This window comes from Agelaius phoeniceus, chromosome 13 (genome assembly GCF_051311805.1).
Source record: "Agelaius phoeniceus isolate bAgePho1 chromosome 13, bAgePho1.hap1, whole genome shotgun sequence".
Taxonomy (NCBI): domain Eukaryota; kingdom Metazoa; phylum Chordata; class Aves; order Passeriformes; family Icteridae; genus Agelaius; species Agelaius phoeniceus.
Genome location: NC_135277.1, coordinates 753,651 through 771,771, shown reverse-complemented (window position 1 = coordinate 771,771; position 18,121 = coordinate 753,651). Strand labels below are relative to the sequence as shown.

At 54.1% G+C, this 18,121-nt stretch overlaps 2 protein-coding genes across 4 annotated transcripts in view; one reads left to right on the top strand and one right to left on the bottom strand.

Annotated features, from left to right (window-relative positions):
- Positions 1 to 3,059: 3,059 nt before the first annotated feature.
- CIAO2A (cytosolic iron-sulfur assembly component 2A) lies at positions 3,060 to 5,680 on the bottom strand. The gene is made up of 5 exons (XM_054641886.2): positions 5,501 to 5,680; positions 5,044 to 5,208; positions 4,470 to 4,519; positions 4,122 to 4,167; positions 3,060 to 3,479 (listed from the first exon to the last, which is right to left on the bottom strand). Exons 1-5 carry the CDS (start codon positions 5,622 to 5,624, stop codon positions 3,382 to 3,384), a joined length of 483 nt encoding a protein of 160 aa, XP_054497861.1. The 5' UTR covers positions 5,625 to 5,680; the 3' UTR covers positions 3,060 to 3,381.
- Positions 5,681 to 5,776: 96 nt separating this feature from the next.
- The window catches only part of SPG11 (SPG11 vesicle trafficking associated, spatacsin), a 30,441-nt gene continuing 18,096 nt past the window's right edge, over positions 5,777 to 18,121 (top strand). Inside the window, exons 1-15 of one of the 3 annotated variants that reach the window (XM_077185604.1) lie at positions 5,777 to 6,531; positions 7,582 to 7,766; positions 8,508 to 8,735; positions 9,266 to 9,452; positions 10,009 to 10,146; positions 10,854 to 11,311; positions 11,530 to 11,675; positions 12,327 to 12,459; positions 12,564 to 12,719; positions 13,167 to 13,342; positions 13,456 to 13,632; positions 14,850 to 14,921; positions 15,805 to 15,932; positions 16,492 to 16,664; positions 17,745 to 17,952. In XM_077185604.1, coding sequence (XP_077041719.1) covers positions 6,335 to 6,531; positions 7,582 to 7,766; positions 8,508 to 8,735; positions 9,266 to 9,452; positions 10,009 to 10,146; positions 10,854 to 11,311; positions 11,530 to 11,675; positions 12,327 to 12,459; positions 12,564 to 12,719; positions 13,167 to 13,342; positions 13,456 to 13,632; positions 14,850 to 14,921; positions 15,805 to 15,932; positions 16,492 to 16,664; positions 17,745 to 17,952 — 2,762 coding nt within the window. In that variant the 5' untranslated portion in view covers positions 5,777 to 6,334. The remainder of the gene's footprint in view (positions 6,532 to 7,581; positions 7,767 to 8,507; positions 8,736 to 9,265; positions 9,453 to 10,008; positions 10,147 to 10,853; positions 11,312 to 11,529; positions 11,676 to 12,326; positions 12,460 to 12,563; positions 12,720 to 13,166; positions 13,343 to 13,455; positions 13,633 to 14,849; positions 14,922 to 15,804; positions 15,933 to 16,491; positions 16,665 to 17,744; positions 17,953 to 18,121) is intronic. The other 2 variants (XR_008535066.2, XM_054642323.2) reach the window with 2 other exon arrangements.

Here is an 18,121-nt window from a genome sequence, read left to right as displayed (position 1 = left end):
CCGGGCTGCCCCTCGCACAGGGACATTCCCGGCGGGAAGTAAAGCACAGAAAAGGCGGGAGTGGAGGGAGGGAAAGGAAGGAGCTGCCCCTGCCCAGCTGGTACCAGGCCACGCTGTGTTTGCTCACCCGGAGCAATCGTTTGGTTGGGAAATTCAGTAAAGCTGTTCCACATGGGGGAGGGCAGGGCTGCCACCAACCCACAGCTGCCGGCCCTGCCCCGCTCCGAGGGGAGGCTCAGCCGGGGGTAAACATTTAGAAATACCCACGCGATAAAAACAGCTCTGTCTCCACACGCCACTGCTCCGCTGCCCTCTGCGGTGAGTAATTACACCCCGAGTAAAGTGTGTGCAAACCCAAGCCCTCTGCACGGCCGTGGGGCAGGTGAGCAGCCCCCGGCCCTCTTCCTCCTCCAGCCGGGAGCTCCGGGATGGAAATTGCAGCCCTGGAAAGGCAGCTGGGATCCAGAGGCTGCTGGAAGTCGCTCGGGGCTCTGGCAAAGGGGCAGCAGGGTGGCGCTGGCTCTGCTTGGGGGAGCAGAGGTGCGGAATGTCCCTGCTGGGCTGGGGCTTGGGCCAGGAGCTCAGCCCGGGCTCGGGGCGCTCCCTCCTGCTCGGACGGGGCGAGCCGCTGGGAAGGAAGCAGAGCTCCCCCAGCCCCGAGTTTTGGGGTTTGCTGAGCTCTCTGCTCCTCCCGACCCTCCCGGGCTGCTCTGAGCCGCTGCCGAGCGGTGACCCCGGCAGCGCAGCCTCCGGCCGGGGCACACGCAGGGAGCCCGGCCCCTTCAGCTCAGAGACTGCCCACAGCTCGGTGATCCGCCCTGGGACTGCCCACGGCTCGGTGATCACCCTGGGACTGCCCACAGCTCGGTGATCACCCTGGCATTGCCCACAGCTCGGTGATCACCCTGGCATTGCCCACAGCTCGGTGATCCAGCCGGGAAACAGCACCGAGAGCGCAGAGCCCGCTCAGCTCAGCTCATCCCCGGCCGCTCCTCCGCTTCCAGCTTGTCCGCAGCTCCTCCAGCAACCCCCGGGGCTCTGCAGCCGCAGGGCGCTGCTGGTGATGGGCACGGGGCAGACGGGGGTCCCCGGGATGGAGGCAGGAGCCGGGAGGGTCCCCGGGATGGGTCCCCGGGATGGGTTCCCGGGCCGGGTTCCCCGGCAGGCCCCTCCCGGCACAGCGGTACCGTGAGTCGCTGGTGCCCTCTGCAGTTGTCCCTCCTCGCTGTAAATGCAAAGGATTCACAATCCTAAGGAACGATTTTAGGACTTTTTGCTCCAGGTGAGGACGGTGGCCCGTGTGTGTCCTGCCGGGTTTGGAGGAGCGTCCCGAGTTCCTCCAGCACCCCAAATCCTGCCCGATGGGATCCCCCTGGAGCTGTCCCCGTCCCCTCCTCAGTGTCCCCAGAGGCCGATGGCAGCAGAGCCTCTGCCCAGCCCGGTCCGTGGGGCAGCAGCGGCGGGGAGGGACAGGGATCCCGAGCCCAGTTCAACTGGAAACGCTGGGAAATGCAGCAGCTCCCGGAGTCACCTCCCAGTGCCCCAGCAATGCTCCACTGCCCACGGAACTGGGAACATCCCTGCTTCCCGAGGCCCGGGTTTGGAATCTGGCCCATTTTCCCGAATTGTTGCTCCAGAGAAGACCTTCCACCCTCTGTGCCCCAGCACAAAGCCCTCAGCACTGAGGACCCCAGGGCACTGCAGGGACCAGGAGAGTCACCTTAGGGTCACCAGAGCATCCCATGTCCCCTGAGCTTTTGTCAGAGCTGGGGGTGCAGTTTGGGTGGTGGCACTGAGCTGTGTAGGGGCACACAGAGCCCTCAGGAGCCCACCCAGGAGAGGAGCTGCTATCTCCTGCCCCCAGGACCCACAGAACCTCCGTGCTGGCAGAGATATCTGCACTCTGAAAGGAAAATACCAACCCCTCTGCTGGAGGGCAAAAAAAAAGCAAATTCCAGGAAAGAAGCCAGCAGATAATGGCAGCTCAGGCTCCTGGAGCATTTGGTCCATGCCTGCAGGAATGACCTGCCTGGGCCCCTGCCCAGCTGTGGGGTGGGACACAGGACATGTCCCCTGTGCTGGCACATGAGGCACATCTGTCCACGGGCTACAAAGGAGTTTGAAATTTAACTGAAATTTAACTGAAGCGGAGTAACTGGAGTTGTGAAGTGGTTTTCCACACCTGCAGGAACCTGTGGAAAAAAGGGGATTGTTCTCCTCCCCCTTTAATTAATTTCTTCAGCTGCTTTGGCACTTGAGGGGAGGGGTGCCATGGAGCAGGTCAGTGGTTTGCCAAGGGGAACATTCCCTGTTTATAATGCTGAGTCCATTCCATGCTTCCGTGCCCTCAGGGAAGCTCTGTGGGGTTTATTAAAACGGCCACAAATCCCTGAAATCCCCACAGATGTTTGCTCTGTGCCCCAAGGATCTCTCCCCATGGAACAGCCACAAACCAGGGAGCAGCAGCTCCCAAAGCCCTCAGGAGCCACGGCAGCAGATCCTGGACACCTGCCCTGGAGGAGGAGCAGGAGGGAACTTCCCGATCCCCAGGGAAAGGTAAATCCATAAATCCATGCTCAGCTCCAGAGCTGCTGGAAGGAGCCCTGGCCCCAGTGGGAGAGGCGGCAGCTGGAAATGTCGTGGGTGCTCCAGGTGAGGGCAGCGAGGGAGCGGTGACAGGAGCAGGACAGTGGCAGCCAGCAGGAGGGGCTGGGGGATGCTGTCGCCTCCCACACTGCAGGCAAGTCAGGAGGAAAAGCAGGGTCAAGTTCTCATCCACAGGGAAACTTCACCCTCAGGGTGGTTGTGAAGCAAAGCTTCCAGAATCAGAAGTGTGTGACACTAACAGGGAAAAGAGCACGAGGATTTGGCAGGAATTGTGTCCCAGTAAAAATCTCCTTGTTCAAGTGCAGTCCCTCAGCTCCAAATTCTTCTTCTGAATTAATTTCAGCTTTAATGTTTATCAACACCAAAGAAGCTGAATGAAATTAATTTCTGTAACAGAAATCTAAACTTGATCTTTAAGAAAAAAAAACAAATTCAGGACCCAGGAAGCAACATTTCAGTACAAGAATCTGTTTTATTTTTACAGTGCAGTGATTGAAACAATGTAGAAATTCAACTTGCAAAACTGAATTTGTATCACAACGTCCCTCAGAAGGCAATGCAGATGTGTTGCTTTGAATCACAAAATATTCCTCTGGACACCAAAAATTACAAACTTCCAGCTTCCTTTAGAGACTGATTCCTCATAATTTAAATCTATCTTATAAACAATTTCTCTTTAAAAAAAGAAAACCACATGGAAGATAAAAACAACTCAAGTATAAACCCCAAGGTGTTGATTATTTGACTTGCTCAGCTTGCAGCGGGGCCGTGCCCCTAGTCGGGCTCAGTGACGCACTGCTCCACGATCTCGCGCAGGTTCGGGTTCTCCATGGCTGCTGCCACCCTCTCCTTGTCGTTGATCTGCTTGTTGACTGCAAAACACCAGCACAGGGCTCAGGGGCTCAGCAGGAAAGGGCACATCGAGGGGCATTGCTGGGAAACAGGGAATGAGGCAGGTGCAGTCACCACAAAGCAACCATGGGAAATCACAATTCCTGTCACTTTTCCGGCTCAGGAAAAGGGTGTGAGGTGTTCCAGTGGCATGTCCCAAAACCAAGGGTGATATTCAGGGTAAATGAGTGGCCCAGGTTCGGTGTACAGCTCTTTAACCACAATCTCCCATTTCTGGCAGGCACTGAATGCTCTGGGCACTGCTGGGACAGGGCCTGGCTCTGGCTGGGCAGAACACCCAGGTCCTGCCAGCTTTCCTGCAAAACCTGCCTGAGAAACATCCAGATTTGGTGTGGGGAGTTCAGGACAGTGGGGCCAGCAGCTGAGGCAGCTCCTCCCGTCAATTACTCAATTTTTGTTACAAACCCCTGCCAGAACTGGGGGGCTTTGTTATAAAACCAAAGCAGCAGCCAGCAGGTGGTCACAGAGCCACCACAGCCCTGGGGACACCTTGATGCCACTGGGTTTGCAGGCTCTGACAGGGGATTAGTTTCTGGGGAGGCAGGGGAGCAGAGGACAGGGCACAAGAGGCTGAAGCAGCAGCATGCACAGGCTGTACTCACTGTCCTCCTCCGTGGAATGTGTGCCCTCAGAAATGTAGATTTCCAGCTGGAGGAGAGATCAGCAGTGTTAGGGGCACCACAGCAGTGGAATCCCATCCCCACACCCAGGGCTGTCACCCTGCTGCCCCAGGAGGCACTGCTGCCAGGAGCTCCCTCTGCAGTGCTCAGCTGGGAGCGTGGAGCAGCTACAAAAACAGAACCACCCCCCAAAAATCAACTGCAGAGATCCTCAGGTAACTAATGTTACCTTACATTATTGGGGTCAAGTCTCTAAAGGTCTGTGTTTAATTTATGGAGGCTGACATTCATTCATGGAGTGTAAAACAGGCTTCAAACCAGGCACTTTACCTTGTGTCTAAAAGGCAAACATCTCTGAAGTTTTATTCTTAAACAAAGACCTGTTAAAAGAGAACACAAAAGAGATTTTCCTGTAAAACTGAAGGTCTGGGGAGCATTTTCAGGGAATCCATGTTTAACAACCAGTGTAAGTGACAGTGTCCTTTTGTACTCTGAGCAGCACAAGGCACAGAGGGAAAGGGGACAAGCAGAAAGTTGTACTTTTTTTGATTTTTAAAAGTTTAGAGTTGACAAACTCAGTTAATAACATTACTGAAGTAACTTGGAGAATACAAAGAAGGAATTCTGTACCACTTCCCAGCAGAGTTTTGAGAGGAATCTCTCTTTGAAGAGATTCCCTAACATGACACAAACAGATGGCTGTCCCCATTTCTCTGGATTTGGGGTTTTTTTTGTTTGGTTTGGTTTTTGGTTTGGTTGCACTGGTGGCTGGGTTCTCAAGCTGCAATTCCTGATCAAACCAACACAGGCAGGCAAGACTGAATCTGCACTGGGACTGGTGGCATCCAGGCAGCCTCAAGGGACCCCGAGCTCTTTGTTTGTGATCTAATTAAAGGAATCTCACCGATGAGAGTGGCCAAGGAGCAATGAGGTACTGTTGGTGTAAACCTGATGATGACCAGATATTCATCCTCCCCTATCTCCTGCACTTCCACGCAGTTTTCCGTCACCACTTCCAGTTCTTCCAAAGTGTTTGGCTTCTCCGGGTCCCGGATAGTCCGGATTATATCTGAGACAAGGGGCACAATAAGGAATCTTCCCTGGGACTCACAAAAGGGATTTCCACGAGCACCCCTTCCCGGCACTGCTGATAAAAGTGTTCAGTTCCAAAGGTTCGCTCTTTGGAAGCCACAAGCGATCCCAACGAGCCAAGCAGGCCCTTTCTCCCTGCCCAGCCCCTCGGGGCCCCCTCAGCGCTCCGAGCCCCTCAGGACCCCGCGCGTTCCCCCTCAGCCCCCCAAGGGCAAACCGGCACCGCGCCCGGGGCTCCCCCCGCGGCCCCCGCGCCCCCCGGCAATCACCGTAGACCTCGATGGCCCTGTCGTGCTCCATGGCGCGGCTCGGGGGCGCATGGCGGGCGCTACTGGCGGGGCTCCGCCACACCCGGCCCAGCGCCTGCCACAGCAGCGCCAGCGCCAGCGCCATGGCCGCGCTCCGCCATCGGCCCGCGAGCCGCCGCGCTTCCGCCTGGGCGGGGCGGCACTGGCCAATGGCAGCCGGGGGCGGGGCCGGGGACGGCCAATGGGCGGGGAGGTACCGGGAACCACGCCCATGTGGGGCGTGACCTCGCCTTCGGGGACGGGACACGGAGAGACCCCGGGACACGGAGAGGGGACACAGAGAGACCCCCGGGACAGCCCCGGGACACAGGGAGATCGCCGGGATAGCTCCGGGACACGGAGAGACCCCCGGGACACGGAGAGGGGACACGAAGGGACCCCGGGACAGCGAGTGGGGACACGGAGAGACCCCTGGGGCAGGCCCGGGACACAGAGTGTGGACACAAAGGGACCTCTCGGGACACAGAGAGAGCCCAGGACAGCTCCAGGACATAGAGGGGCCCCCGAGACAGCCGCTGCCGCAGAGTGGGGACACAGAAATGCCATGGGGATGCATCTACAACAGAGATCAGAGGAAATATACAGAGAATTCTACTTAAAGATAAAGAAAAGTCTGCTGAAGTTGCGGGCCGGGGGGGAACTACAGCTCCCAGCGCGCATTGCTGTGCCGCGGTGTGTGCCGGGGGTTGTAGTCGGGCCCGGCGGTGCCCAGCTGACCGGAACGAGGGGCGGCCCCGCCGGGACGGCGGCGGCTCGGGCCGGGCGCGTCGGGCGGCGCTGAGGCCGGCCCGGAGGATGGCGGCGGCCGGGGCCCGGGCGGAGCTGCGTGTGCTGCTGGTGCCCCGCTCGGAGCAGGCGCGGGGCGCGGCGCGGGTGCGGCTGAGCAGGGCCCGGCACGCCCTGGGCACCGTGCTGCTGGCCGGCGGCATCCGCCTGGAGTCGCTGGGGGCCGGGCGGGCCCGGGGCAGCGTCCTGCCGGGAGCCTGGGCTGAGTGAGTGCGGGCCGGGGCTGCGGGCAGCGTCCTGCGGGGAGCCTGGGCTCAGTGAGTGCGGGCCGGGGCTGCGGGACTGCGGGTCCGCAACGGGAGCGCTCCCGTTGGGAGCCGGGTGGTGTCTGCCCGTCCTGCCGGGTCGTGTCTGTCTGTCTGGCCGGGTGGTGTCTGTCCGTCCGACCGGATGTGATCCCAGAGCAAACAAGAAGGGTCTGTCTGTCTGTCTGTCTGTCTGTCGGGCTGTTGCTTCACGCCGCAGTGCCCCGAGTGCTGCGCCTCCCCCGCAGCCCGGGGCCAGCCCGGGTGACACTCGGCGGTCACATGGTGGCTTTAACGCGTGGTGGCTCCAACATCTGCTTTGGCAGCTTCCGTGCCGAGCCAAACCCGCACCTTAGTTCTGAGCATCTGCAGTGTCCGGCGGCAGCAGCAGCCGGATGTTCTGTGTCACACAGAATCCCCAGCTGCTCCGGCTGTGAGGGACATTAAATCCCACCCAGTGCCACCCCTGCCATGGCAGGGACGCTGCCGCTGTCCCAGGCTGCTCCCAGCCCCAGTGTCCAGCCTGGCCTGGGACATTCCGGGGCTGGGCAGTGTTTCAGGGCTGTCACAGGGCTCTGCTCTCTGGTTTGCCCTGCCCCGTGCTGAGCTGGTCGCTCTCTGTCCCCTCCCCATCACCACGGAGCAGGTGTGACACACCTGGAGGGGTTCTCAGCCCAAAAACCAGGGAAAAGTCTGGAATGGACAGTGTGTTCTGCTCTCCCTTGTGCTGGTGTTCTCCTGAAGCAGAGCATCCCTGGTGTCCTGGGTGGCTGGAGTGAAAAATGGAGAGGATGGAACCCCTTTATCCTGGAGAGGAGGAGGAGCAGGAGCTGGGGCTCCTCAGGCTCTGTCCTGCCAGGGATGGAGCAGTTCAGTGCTGGGAGGGCCAGGGTGGCAGCAGGGCTTTCAGTGCTGAGGTGTTGTCCCCTGCCAGTGCACACCCAGAATGGTCAGAGTGGGAAATGGGGAGAGGGAATAAAGCCATAACCTCTCTGAATGTTTCCCCTTCAGCTTCCTGTGGGACAGCTCGGAAGATGATGGTTCACAGTCCACCAAGACAAAGCTCCTGGCTCTTGCTCAAAGCCATGACCTGTTTGTCTATGAGTTCAGTGTAGAAGATGGAAAACACAACTCCAATTCCCTGCACAGCTGTGAGGCAGAGACGCTGAGAAAGCTCCTTGAAGCTAAAAACATCAGTGAGTAAATTTCAATGTGTGCCATGTGTGAAATACTGCAGCTCTGGTTCTGCTGCTCCTGGTGGGATGGAGCACCAGGGAATTTCAGTTACCTCCCCACTGATCCAATGGGATCAGCAGGATTCATGGGCTTGAAAAATAATGGGGACATTTCTGTGTTCAAAGGTGACGTTGCCAGAAAGAATAAAACTCTTGTAGGGTCATTTTTTAATGATACAAAGTTAAAAATGAATTTTAATAAGATATATGCGACCCTGCTCTCTCAAATTTTAACTTTAATATTGGGACTGATGGGAAGAAAAGGGAGACAAGGCTCATCAATAACCCTGCAAAGACAAATTAAACATTTAACCTTGTATTTTATGATTAGCAAATATAGTGTGCCGTTAGAATGAGGCTTTGGTATTTTACATGTTCTTAAACAGTCTCCCTTCCTAAAATATTTTATTTCCAAAGTTTTTAGCTTTTCTTCTCAGTGCTGACTGAAATCCTATTTTGTGTGGATTTTTTTAATGTTCTTCATAGTATTGTCCACTGAAAAAGCCACATAAAAAGTTTTGGGAAATGGTTCTAGAATTAGTGCCCCTGGCACAGAAAGTGAGATTTAAAACCAACCACCCCAACTTCTGTTAGGATGGGAACTGGGGCAATGAGTTTGAGCTGTTATTTTCTTGGGATTCCTTTACAAATCAAAAGTCTATCTGGCTGTAATGTGAAATTTAAATACGTTTAAATTTACAGGTCTGCCTTCAATTTCCTCTGTGAAGATTCTGTCTTTTGGAAACAACAAGTGCAAACTTCTGCTCAACCAGTTTCTCCTTGTGCACCTGACCTTTCCTGGGGAAGGCTCAGCCCCAGAGCCCTGTGGCTGCTTCCCCCTGGCCCTGCCTCCAGGAGCTGTGGGGAGGATTGCAGACTCCCAGTTCTGCAGGGGGATCCTGTTCCTGTTGGACAGTGCTGGCTGGATTTGTATCCTTTGCAGGAGAGATCAGGGAAAAATCATCTGGAAGAGCAAAGCTGCTTTTCTCTGCTGTCAGGGCTGAGCAGAAATTTCTTTACAGATGTTTAAGTGGTGCCTGCAGAGAGGGTCGTGCAGCCAAATCCTGGTTATTGTAGAGAAGTTCCACAGCTGTGTGTGCAGGCTTTCCCACTACAGACCTGGGTTTATGGGTTTCATTAAGGGGTTTGATTCATGGGTCTGTGTGTAACAGGCTGATTTCTGCTGTCACCTCACGGCTAAATTAAACCAGAAATGATCTGCAGGCTCCCAGGGAGCCTGGGAGGTGGGTTTGTGTTGGGATGAGCAGGGGCTCAGGCCTGTCAGCTCCAGCAGCTGCTGCCATTAACCTGTCCCTGCTCACCTCCTCTGGCACGTCAGAGCACAGTGAAATCCTCTTGTCTTTCCCTCCTCCTGGAGCCAAACCCCAGCCCCTTCCCCTGCTGTGTAACTGCTCTGGTGATCCCTCCAGGCCTGGGCTTTTCTTTGATGCTGTTTGCAGACATATTTGACTGCAGTGATGGTGCCACCCTTGGGAGGGTGGGTGTGGCCCTGGGGGCTGGGCAGGGGCAGGGCCCAGCCCCTGTGTCCCCCCTGGCTGCCCTGGCCGTGTCTCCTGACCTCAGCACGGCCGTGGTCACCAACAGCTGCCAGTGGGCCCTGGCTGTGCAGCTCAACACCTACTTCAGGTACAGCTCCCAGGAGAGGGCTGCGGGCTCCCTGACCCTCACAGCTCCTGCATTCTGTGCCTGTCCTCACCGGGGTGCTGGCAGCTTTTAGCTCTGACTTCTGTGCTAGAGCAGAAATTCCTTCTTTGTTTAAAGATCGTCCTTGCATTGCTTGCTCCAGTTTATTCTCTATCACAAAGGAAGCTGTGTCTATAACATCTCTTTATTTTAATCTGTCTGTTAACAAGCAGATAAACTTTGTCTTGCCCTTCATATTTTTTCCAGGAAGATGAGGTGCTCTCAGTGCCAGGGGTGGGTGGTAGAAGCTTTTAGAAGTACTGTGGGGTATGGAATTATCAAACTGTGCTGGTACAGCTGTACTGATTCAGCTTGGTGAATTAGGGCCAGCTGGTAACTAAGAGGTGGTGTCCACCTCAAAGGAAGGAGCATCAGGTTTTGATGGCTCACCTGTTACCCTGAGAGAACACTGCCCCCAGAGCTCCTGGAGGAGTTAAACATGAAAAAAACATCTTAAATCATCTGAGCAAGGTGAAATTTCATATTTATTTCTTTACAGACAGTTCCCTGAACATTTGCTCTGTAAGAGAGATCCTGAAAATCTCCCGGTGAAGCCTGCAGAGGGACTGGATGAGGATGAGCTGGCCAGCTCTGAGCACAGCATGGAGCTCCTGCCGCTGCCCTTCCGCACAGACAGGTACAGGAGGGAAGAGCTCCTGACACAGGCCGGCCTGTGTCTCCTCTGCATCACTGATAATAAACTGCTGATCTGTTTTCTCAGGTGTAGTTGGGACAGGTAAAATCAGCCATTCTGCTGTAAATGTTTTGAACTTGGGGTGGACCAGGACAGCTTTAGGTGTGGCATTGGACAGCTTCCAAACAGGAATTGCTGCTTTGGGGTCACCTGTGAGTCTTAGAGTATTGATAATAATAAAGCATGTCAGTTATGACTTGGTGTATAGATGAGAAAGGGTCAGTCCTGGAGTTAATTCTGTTCTACGTTTTTTTAATTGATAACTATTTGTTATCAGTTAAAAATAGTACAACATTTATATATAACTATCTATAACTATAATTTATTTATAACTATCTATAAATATAATTTATATATAACTATCTATAACTGTCTGTTCTACTATCTTTTAATTGGCATTTTCTGTGAGGAAAAGAAAACTTTTCACTGAAAATGCTGGACATGGATGTTGTCAGCTGATCCGGCTGTGGTCACTCAGTTTGGCTGCAGGGGGTATTTAAATGTAAATAAAGAGGCTGTTGTAAGCTTAAAATGCAGGATGTTGGATGGGTTTGATGAGCTCTAAGTGCATTTTATTGAACTGAGAAAGCTTTACCTGCCTTGTTCCTGGGGTAATTCCTGGTGTTGAGGTGACTCTGTCCCCTGGGCAGGTCCTGGAAGGCACACCTATCCTCACTGTGGGACAGAGTCAGGAGAAGAAGAGCACCGGGCTCTCCAGAGTTGGTGAACGACTTGAATTTGCCCTGGTATCAGTTTTTTACCCATCTGGAAGATCACGATCCTGAAGTTTGCGAGGATCCAGAGAGGATGGTGGCCTTTGTGCCCCGGGCTGTCACATGGGCAGCTTCCCCAGCGCTCCAAGGCCAGCCTGGGGGTGCAGGACAGCAGTGGGCACAAATCCCCGTGGGAGCAGCCCAGGAAACGGTGAAACTGGAGTGCAAACTGGTGACTGGAGCCAAGGCTGTGTTTGTGCTGCAGGCACAGGACATGGGGCTGTCTCTGGCGCTCTGGGATTTTGAGTCCCAGGACGTGACGTGTTCCCACTTTGGCAGAAGCAGTGTCTATGTGGAGTGCAGTGCAGAGCTGCCACTGTGTCTGCTGCTGACAGGTGAGGGCTCACAAACTGTCCTGAGACAGCTGCTTTAGGGGATTTTAGTGTTTTACCTGGCTGCTGGTGGGTAACTTCCATCGTGGTCCCGCTTGGGGAAACCCAAAGGGAGCCGCTGCAGCCTTGCCTCACTGTTCTGGAAGCAGCAGTGGGTAGAGATGCTGCTGCCCAGAAAGGGGCTGCTGTGCCTTTAATAATGGCTTGGTTGTGTCGTTCAGAGCTTGGTCTGTCCCTGGTCCTGTTTGGGGTCACTCAGGAGGAGTTCCTGACCAGGCTGATGATGTTCGGCAGCGCTGGGGTCGTGGATTCCCTGTGCCACCTCAATGGCTGGGAGAGGTGCTCCATTCCCATCCATGCCCTCGAGGTGAGGAAAGCTGCCTGTTGTTTGCAAGCTGTCCTGCAAAAAACAAACTCTGTATTCAAAGCATTGAATGCAGTTTGGCAATGCCAGTGTGGGTTTAGACACAATTAAAAGTGTGCCTCAAACCTAGGGGCAAAAGAAAGTGGTTTAGTTATTGAATAAACAGCAAAACCCCAAGCAGATGAGTAACTCGAAGGAAGAAGTACAGCAGCAAAGTGAATGCACATTAATAAAAGAGAACAAAGCAGCGCTCAAAATTCCCTCTTAAATGAACCCAAAAGCAATTTTGCCAGTTTCTGCAGCAGTTTTTGTCCCCTTGCAAAATGTTAGCTATGAAAAGAAATCCTTGGAACTAGATTTCTGTGTTTATTGTGCTGTTCTTATAAAATTGCTGTAAGCTTATTCAGAGTCCTGATTCTCATAGTATTCACTTCATATTGCTGCAATAGCATTTTTTGTGTGGAGATCCAGGGCAGGGCTGGAGCAGAGCCTGGCTGAGGAGCCTGGCAGGTCACCTTGTTACTGCAGGTGCTGCTCACAGAGTTTAAATCCCCTCTGGTTTCCTGTGTGTGTCACTGAGGCTGGAGTAAGAATCCCAGCAGCAAGTGTATGGGTGTAAATCCATGCTTAATTGTCCTGCTTCTGTTTGTGCAGGCAGGTTTGGAGAATCGCCAGCTGGACACGGTGGACTTGTTTTTGAAAAGCAAAGGAAGTGTTTTCAGTCTGTCTGCAGCCTGCCCTGGGCCTGAGCAGCCTGGGGGTGCTGCCTCCCAGTCCTACCTGAGAAGTGAGTGAAGAAGCTCAGCTGCTCAGAGGCTCATTTCACCCTCTCTCCCCCTGGCTCAGTGCAGGATGCTGATGATGTGTGAGCTGTTTCTGGACCCATTGCAGATCTGGAGGAGCTCAGGCCAGCTCTAAACTTGCTCTGCTCAGCCATCCAAGCCAATGATATGGAGCCTCACAGCAAGCCCTTCTCCGAGCAGCTGCTGAACCTCACCCTGACCTTCCTCACCAAGCAGCTGGAGGAAATCTTTGTGCACACAGAGGGTAAGATCACTCCTGCTGGGTCATACCTACTAATGTGTGTCATCGTTTAAGTAAGTAAGAACTGCTAATTCTTTTAATTAAAAGCTTGATTTTGCCTGGGATTAACATAAAAATACTAGAATTAAGGGAGTGAATGATGTTCATCCCTGTGTTTTAGATTGGACTTACCTGACTAATAATTGGTGGGACTAATACAAAATTTCAGTTCTCCTTTACTGATCCCTGGGCAGAAAAACCCCTCATTGAGGACAGGGAGCTCTGTTGTGGGGTTGTGGCTGTGTCCTGACAGGGTGCTGGGCTGTCACTGCCTGCACAGAGGACAGAGCTGATGTGCTCTTCCCTCTGTTTATTAATCATAATCAGCACATGTATTAATTCAGCATTGCTAAACAATAAAATCCTGCCTGTTCATTCCCATTTCACTGAAGTCTTGGATGCTTTTGGCAGAGCCTGATGAGTTCCTGCAGAAGGCTGCAGATATTTTGACTGATTACATCATTAAGCTGAGGAAGTTCCTGAGGAGGTACCCTCACCCAGCAGTGACCCCAGGGCAGGGAGCTGAGCTGGATGAGGACCTGCCTGAGATAGAAGAGAGCCAAGAATGGGAAAAACTGACTCCAGAGGTGAAAATCAGCAAGTTTATATAAGGAGATCATTTATGTGGAAATGTCTTAAAGTACTGGAGAAGAAAGTCAGCATAGGGATGCTCTAGTGTGTTCTATGTTTTTCTCTTTAGGAAGTGATTGCTGAGGCCATCCTAAGCAACAAAATACCAGAGGCCCAAATCTTCTTCAGAAGGCAGAAACACCCTGCTGAGAGTCTGCAGGAGTTTATGCAGACAGGTTTGAGCCTGGTCTATGACTGCCTGCTGAAGGGCAGCACCAGGGAGGCCTCAGAGCTGCTGAGGAACATGGTGAGAGGTGTTTGGGGTGCTCACTCTGCTTTGGGACTGTGCAGGGCACGGGGAGCCTCAGCTCCTGGGGTGGATTGATTGAAAACAGGGGGGATTGCAGTGGGAATGGCTGGCGTGAGGGAGCCTGGCTGGGAATGTGTGCTGGCTGAGCAGCACAGAAAGGGTGGCTCTGCCTGGGGAAGGGACACAGGGACAGCAGGGACATCCCTGGGATGGCACCACAGGGTTGGGGACAGCAGGGACATCCCTGGGATGGGGCCACAGGGTTTGGGGACAGCAGGGACGTCCCTGGGATGGGGCCACAGGGACAGCAGGGACATCCCTGGGATGGGGCCACGGGGTTTGGGGACAGCAGGGACATCCCTGGGATGGGGCCACAGGGACAGCAGGGACATCCCTGAGATGGGGCCACGGGGTTTGGGGACAGCAGGGACATCCCTGGGATGGCACCACAGGGTCTGGGGACAGCAGGGACATCCCTGGGATGGGGCCACAGGGTCACAGGGACAGCAGGGACATCCCTGGGATGGGGCCACAGGGTCACAGGGACAGCAGGGACATCCCTGGGATGGCACTGCAGGGTTTGGGGACAGCAGGGACATCCCTGGGATGGGGCCACAGGGTTTGGGGACAGCAGGGACATCCCTGGGATGGCACCACAGGGTCTGGGGACAGCAGGGACATCCCTGGGATGGCACCGCAGGGTTTGGGGACAGCAGGGACATCCCTGGGATGGGGCCACAGGGTCTGGGGACAGCAGGGACATCCCTGGGATGGTGCTACAGGGTTTGGGGACAGCAGGGACATCCCTGGGATGGGGCCACAGGGACAGCAGGGACATCCCTGGGATGGGGCCACAGGGACAGCAGGGACATCCCTGGGATGGCACTGCAGGGTTGGGGACAGCAGGGACATCCCTGGGATGGCACTGCAGGGTTGGGGACAGCAGGGACATCCCTGGGATGGGGCCACGGGGTTTGGGGACAGCAGGGACATCCCTGGGATGGGGCCACGGGGTTTGGGGACAGCAGGGACATCCCTGGGATGGCACCACAAGGTTTGGGGACAGCAGGGACGTCCCTGCAGGAGCTGGTGCAGGGCGGGCACAAGCCTGCTCGTCAGGGCTGTGTGCTCTGGAGGGAAGCAGCTGTGTCCATTCTCAATCTGTTCAGTGCATTCTGTGGGCACCTTTCACAGCCAGTGTCTCTCTGTGGCAGGGCTTGGATGTGAAGCAGGAGCTGCACAGGATCTGCTTGCACACACAGGACAGGCACGTCAGGGAGCTCCTGGTGAGTGCAGCAAAGGCTCCAGCCCTGCAGCCTGGCCTGGGTTTGTGCTGAGGGAAACTCTGGGAAATGGATTTGTAGAAAACTTTCAGAGTTTGGTAGATGGCTCACATAGTCACACAAAATATGGTGTATTTGTATGTAAACTTTGAGATAAGAAATGCTGACTTAGAGATGTTATGGAACAGGACAGATACTGTTGAGAAAGAAATGGAACTGGAAATAAGTCTCAAAGGATAGTCTTACAAATAAAACTGGATGTTCTAGAGAAACAGAATTATGAAAGATGTATTGCAGTAGGACTTATGAAGAGTAATTTTAGATAATTTGTTTTAAGGTATTTACAGCATGGTGTGGCAAAAGCTGATAGACTAAGAAGCACTTGTAATGTAATTAGGAAATAGTTGGCTTCTGATTGTGAGGCCATGAATTATAACATCTGTATTGTCTCACCCTTCTTATGAGACTGAAAATGGATTAAAAGTTATTAAACACCTCTCAGTTGCCCCACCTCTGGGTCAGAAAAAAGCTCAGTCTGACAAGAAAGCCCTGAGTGCACTGACCTTCAGAGCAGAGAGAGGCAGCCTTGCACCTGCAGCCTCCTGGTGGCATTCCTGGAGCATCCCTGTCCCTTTGCAGCTGCAGTTAAACTACAGAGCTGTTCCTGTGTCATTCATTGCTCTCATCTGGTTCTCTCACAGTCTGGAGTCCCCTTGTCATTTAAGTGCATTGCCCTCTGCTTGCAGAATTGTTTCCCTGCAGTTGGTTAATTGTTTGCACTTGCAGGATGGTTTACAACTTGAATAGATTAAAGATAGATAAAGACTGGGGGGAATTGGAGGTAATGTTTTAACAGGTGGAGGTAACACTCTAATTTGAATTCAAGGTGAAAGTCTTACAAGAAGAAAATTACTTTTCTGAAAAAGAAAAGAAAATGATTGACTTTGTGCATCAGGTTGAAAGCTTCTACTCAGAATCCTTCCAGGAAAACAAAGAGACTCAGTCTCTCTCCAGGTAATGTGGGTTATTAATTTTAATCATTAATTAATAGCATTAATGGGGTTTAAAATGTGCTGGATTCTACATTCTGTGGGATTTACTGCACTAACAAATTTAATGTCATTAATTTCACACTGGTGTTTGCAGAAATCAGAGTCAGTATGGGGACTGAGTAATTTTCTCATTTCTGTGGCAGTTGCTGTCATGTTCTCTCGTGACAAACTGCTGTGTGAGTCATGACAAACTATTGTGGGGGTGGCAGAGCTCTTCTGCCTCAAAGGAAGCATTTTTAATAATAATATTAGAATTACCACTCAATTATTCGTGATCAGATGTTTGCTCTGGTTTTGATCTATGATGTCTCTAATACAGCAAACCAAATAACCTAGAAAATAATTTTACAGTTAAATAATGGTAAAACTGTTATGATACTGATAATCTGTTGGAAAAACAGGCAGTTCTTTACTCCTGAACCCTCGAGCTCAGCTCAGTCCCCCTGGCATGCCGGGCTGGGGGCTTTGCTGAGCCCTCCCCAGGTGCTGCTGAGCCCCCTGAGCCCTGCCCGTTGTTGCAGGTGCAGCAGCTGGAGGAGGCAGCAGGAGCTCTCTGGGCCCCGGGCAGTGCTGGGCTCCCATCTGGGCCGGGGCAGCCCCAGGGCGCCCTGGCTCACAGTGACCCTCAGCTGGGCCCTCTGCTGGGAGCAGCGGCTGCAGGAGATGGTGCTGCTGCCCTGGAAAGCACAGCAAGGCAAGTGCTGTGCCATGGGGCTGCACTGGCACCTGTGGGCACAGCCACAGAGGCCATGTGTGTGTCACTCACCGTGGGGGCAGTGGGGCTCACCCCGTTCCTTCCCAGTGGGGCTCACCCCGTTCCTTCCCAGTGGGGCTCACCCCGTTCTGTCCTGGGTCTGGGCTCACCCCGTTCCATCCCGGTGGGGCTCACCCCGTTCTGTCCTGGGTCTGGGCTCACCCCGTTCCATCCTGGTCTGGGCTCACCCCGTTCCATCCCGGTGGGGCTCACCCCGTTCCATCCCGGTGGGTTTCACCCCGTTCCATCCCGGTGGGGCTCACCCCGTTCCATCCCGGTGGGGCTCACCCCGTTCCGTCCCGGTGGGGCTCACCCCGTTCCATCCTGGGTCTGGGCTCACCCCGTTCCATCCTGGGTCTGGGCTCACCCCGTTCTGTCCTGGGTCTGGGCTCACCCCGTTCCATCCCGGTGGGTTTCACCCCGTTCCTTCCTGGTGGGTTCCACCCAGTTCCATCCTGGTGGGTTCCACCCAGTTCCATCCTGGTGGGGCTCACCCAGTTCCATCCTGGTGGGGCTCACCCCGTTCCATCCCGGTGGGTTTCACCCCGTTCCTTCCTGGTGGGTTCCACCCTGTTCCATCCTGGGTCTGGGCTCCTCCTGTGGAGAGGGGTTTGCCGCCCTCTGCCCCGGGGAACTGCTTCCAGCTCTGCCAACGTGAGGCTCCAAGAGCTGGAGCAATACCCTTGATCTCATGGCAGCTGTTCATTAAAAATAGGTACCTGGAGGGACAGGACCCAGAATGGCTCCCACTGCCAGAGGGCAGGGCTGGATGGGATTTTGGGAATCAGGAATTGTTCCCTGGCAGGGTGGGCACGGCCTGGATCCCTGGCAGTGCCCAAGGCCAGGCTGGGTGGACTTGGAGCCACCTGGGACAGTGGGAGGTGTCCCTGCCCATGGCTCTGGATGCTCTTTAAGGTCCCAGCCCAAACCATTGCACAATTCTGTGTAAGAAAACACCAGTATTTCCCTCAGGAGTGTTTGTGTGTGCTGGTTTCATCCATTTGCCTTTTTGAAATGCAGAACTCAAGACCTGCAGCGCTGAGGTGCTCTGGATGCACCTGACAGCCCAGCATGACTGGTTGAGGATTTGTTCCTGGATTGAGGAGTCAGAGCCCAGCCAGGCTCCATGTGGCAGAGCTGCCTGGCCCCCCCTGAGCCCTGACATCGTGGACAGGAGCACTCTGTGCAGCCCCTACATGAGACAGGACATCCTCAACAAGCTGGCCAGGTAGGGGCCCCAAGGCTTCTCTCTCCTTCCTGCGTGAAGCCAAAATCAGAAATAAAATCCTTGGTACTTACTAGTTTTTATACTGCTCTTTTTGGAAACAGCACAAATCCATTGATAAATGTGATTTTAGTCTCCTACTTTACCTGCCAACAGTAAGAGCCAGGAGAGC

Coding starts and splice junctions, on each gene's coding strand:
- CIAO2A (XM_054641886.2), bottom strand. CDS start 5,624: ATGGCGCTGGCGCTGGCGCTGCTGTGGCAGGCGCTGGGCCGGGTGTGG. Junction 5,209..5,500: donor CAGGGCCATCGAGGTCTACG/GTGATTGCCGGG, acceptor CCCTTGTCTCAG/ATATAATCCGGACTATCCGG. Junction 3,480..4,121: donor ACATTCCACGGAGGAGGACA/GTGAGTACAGCC, acceptor GGTGTTTTGCAG/TCAACAAGCAGATCAACGAC.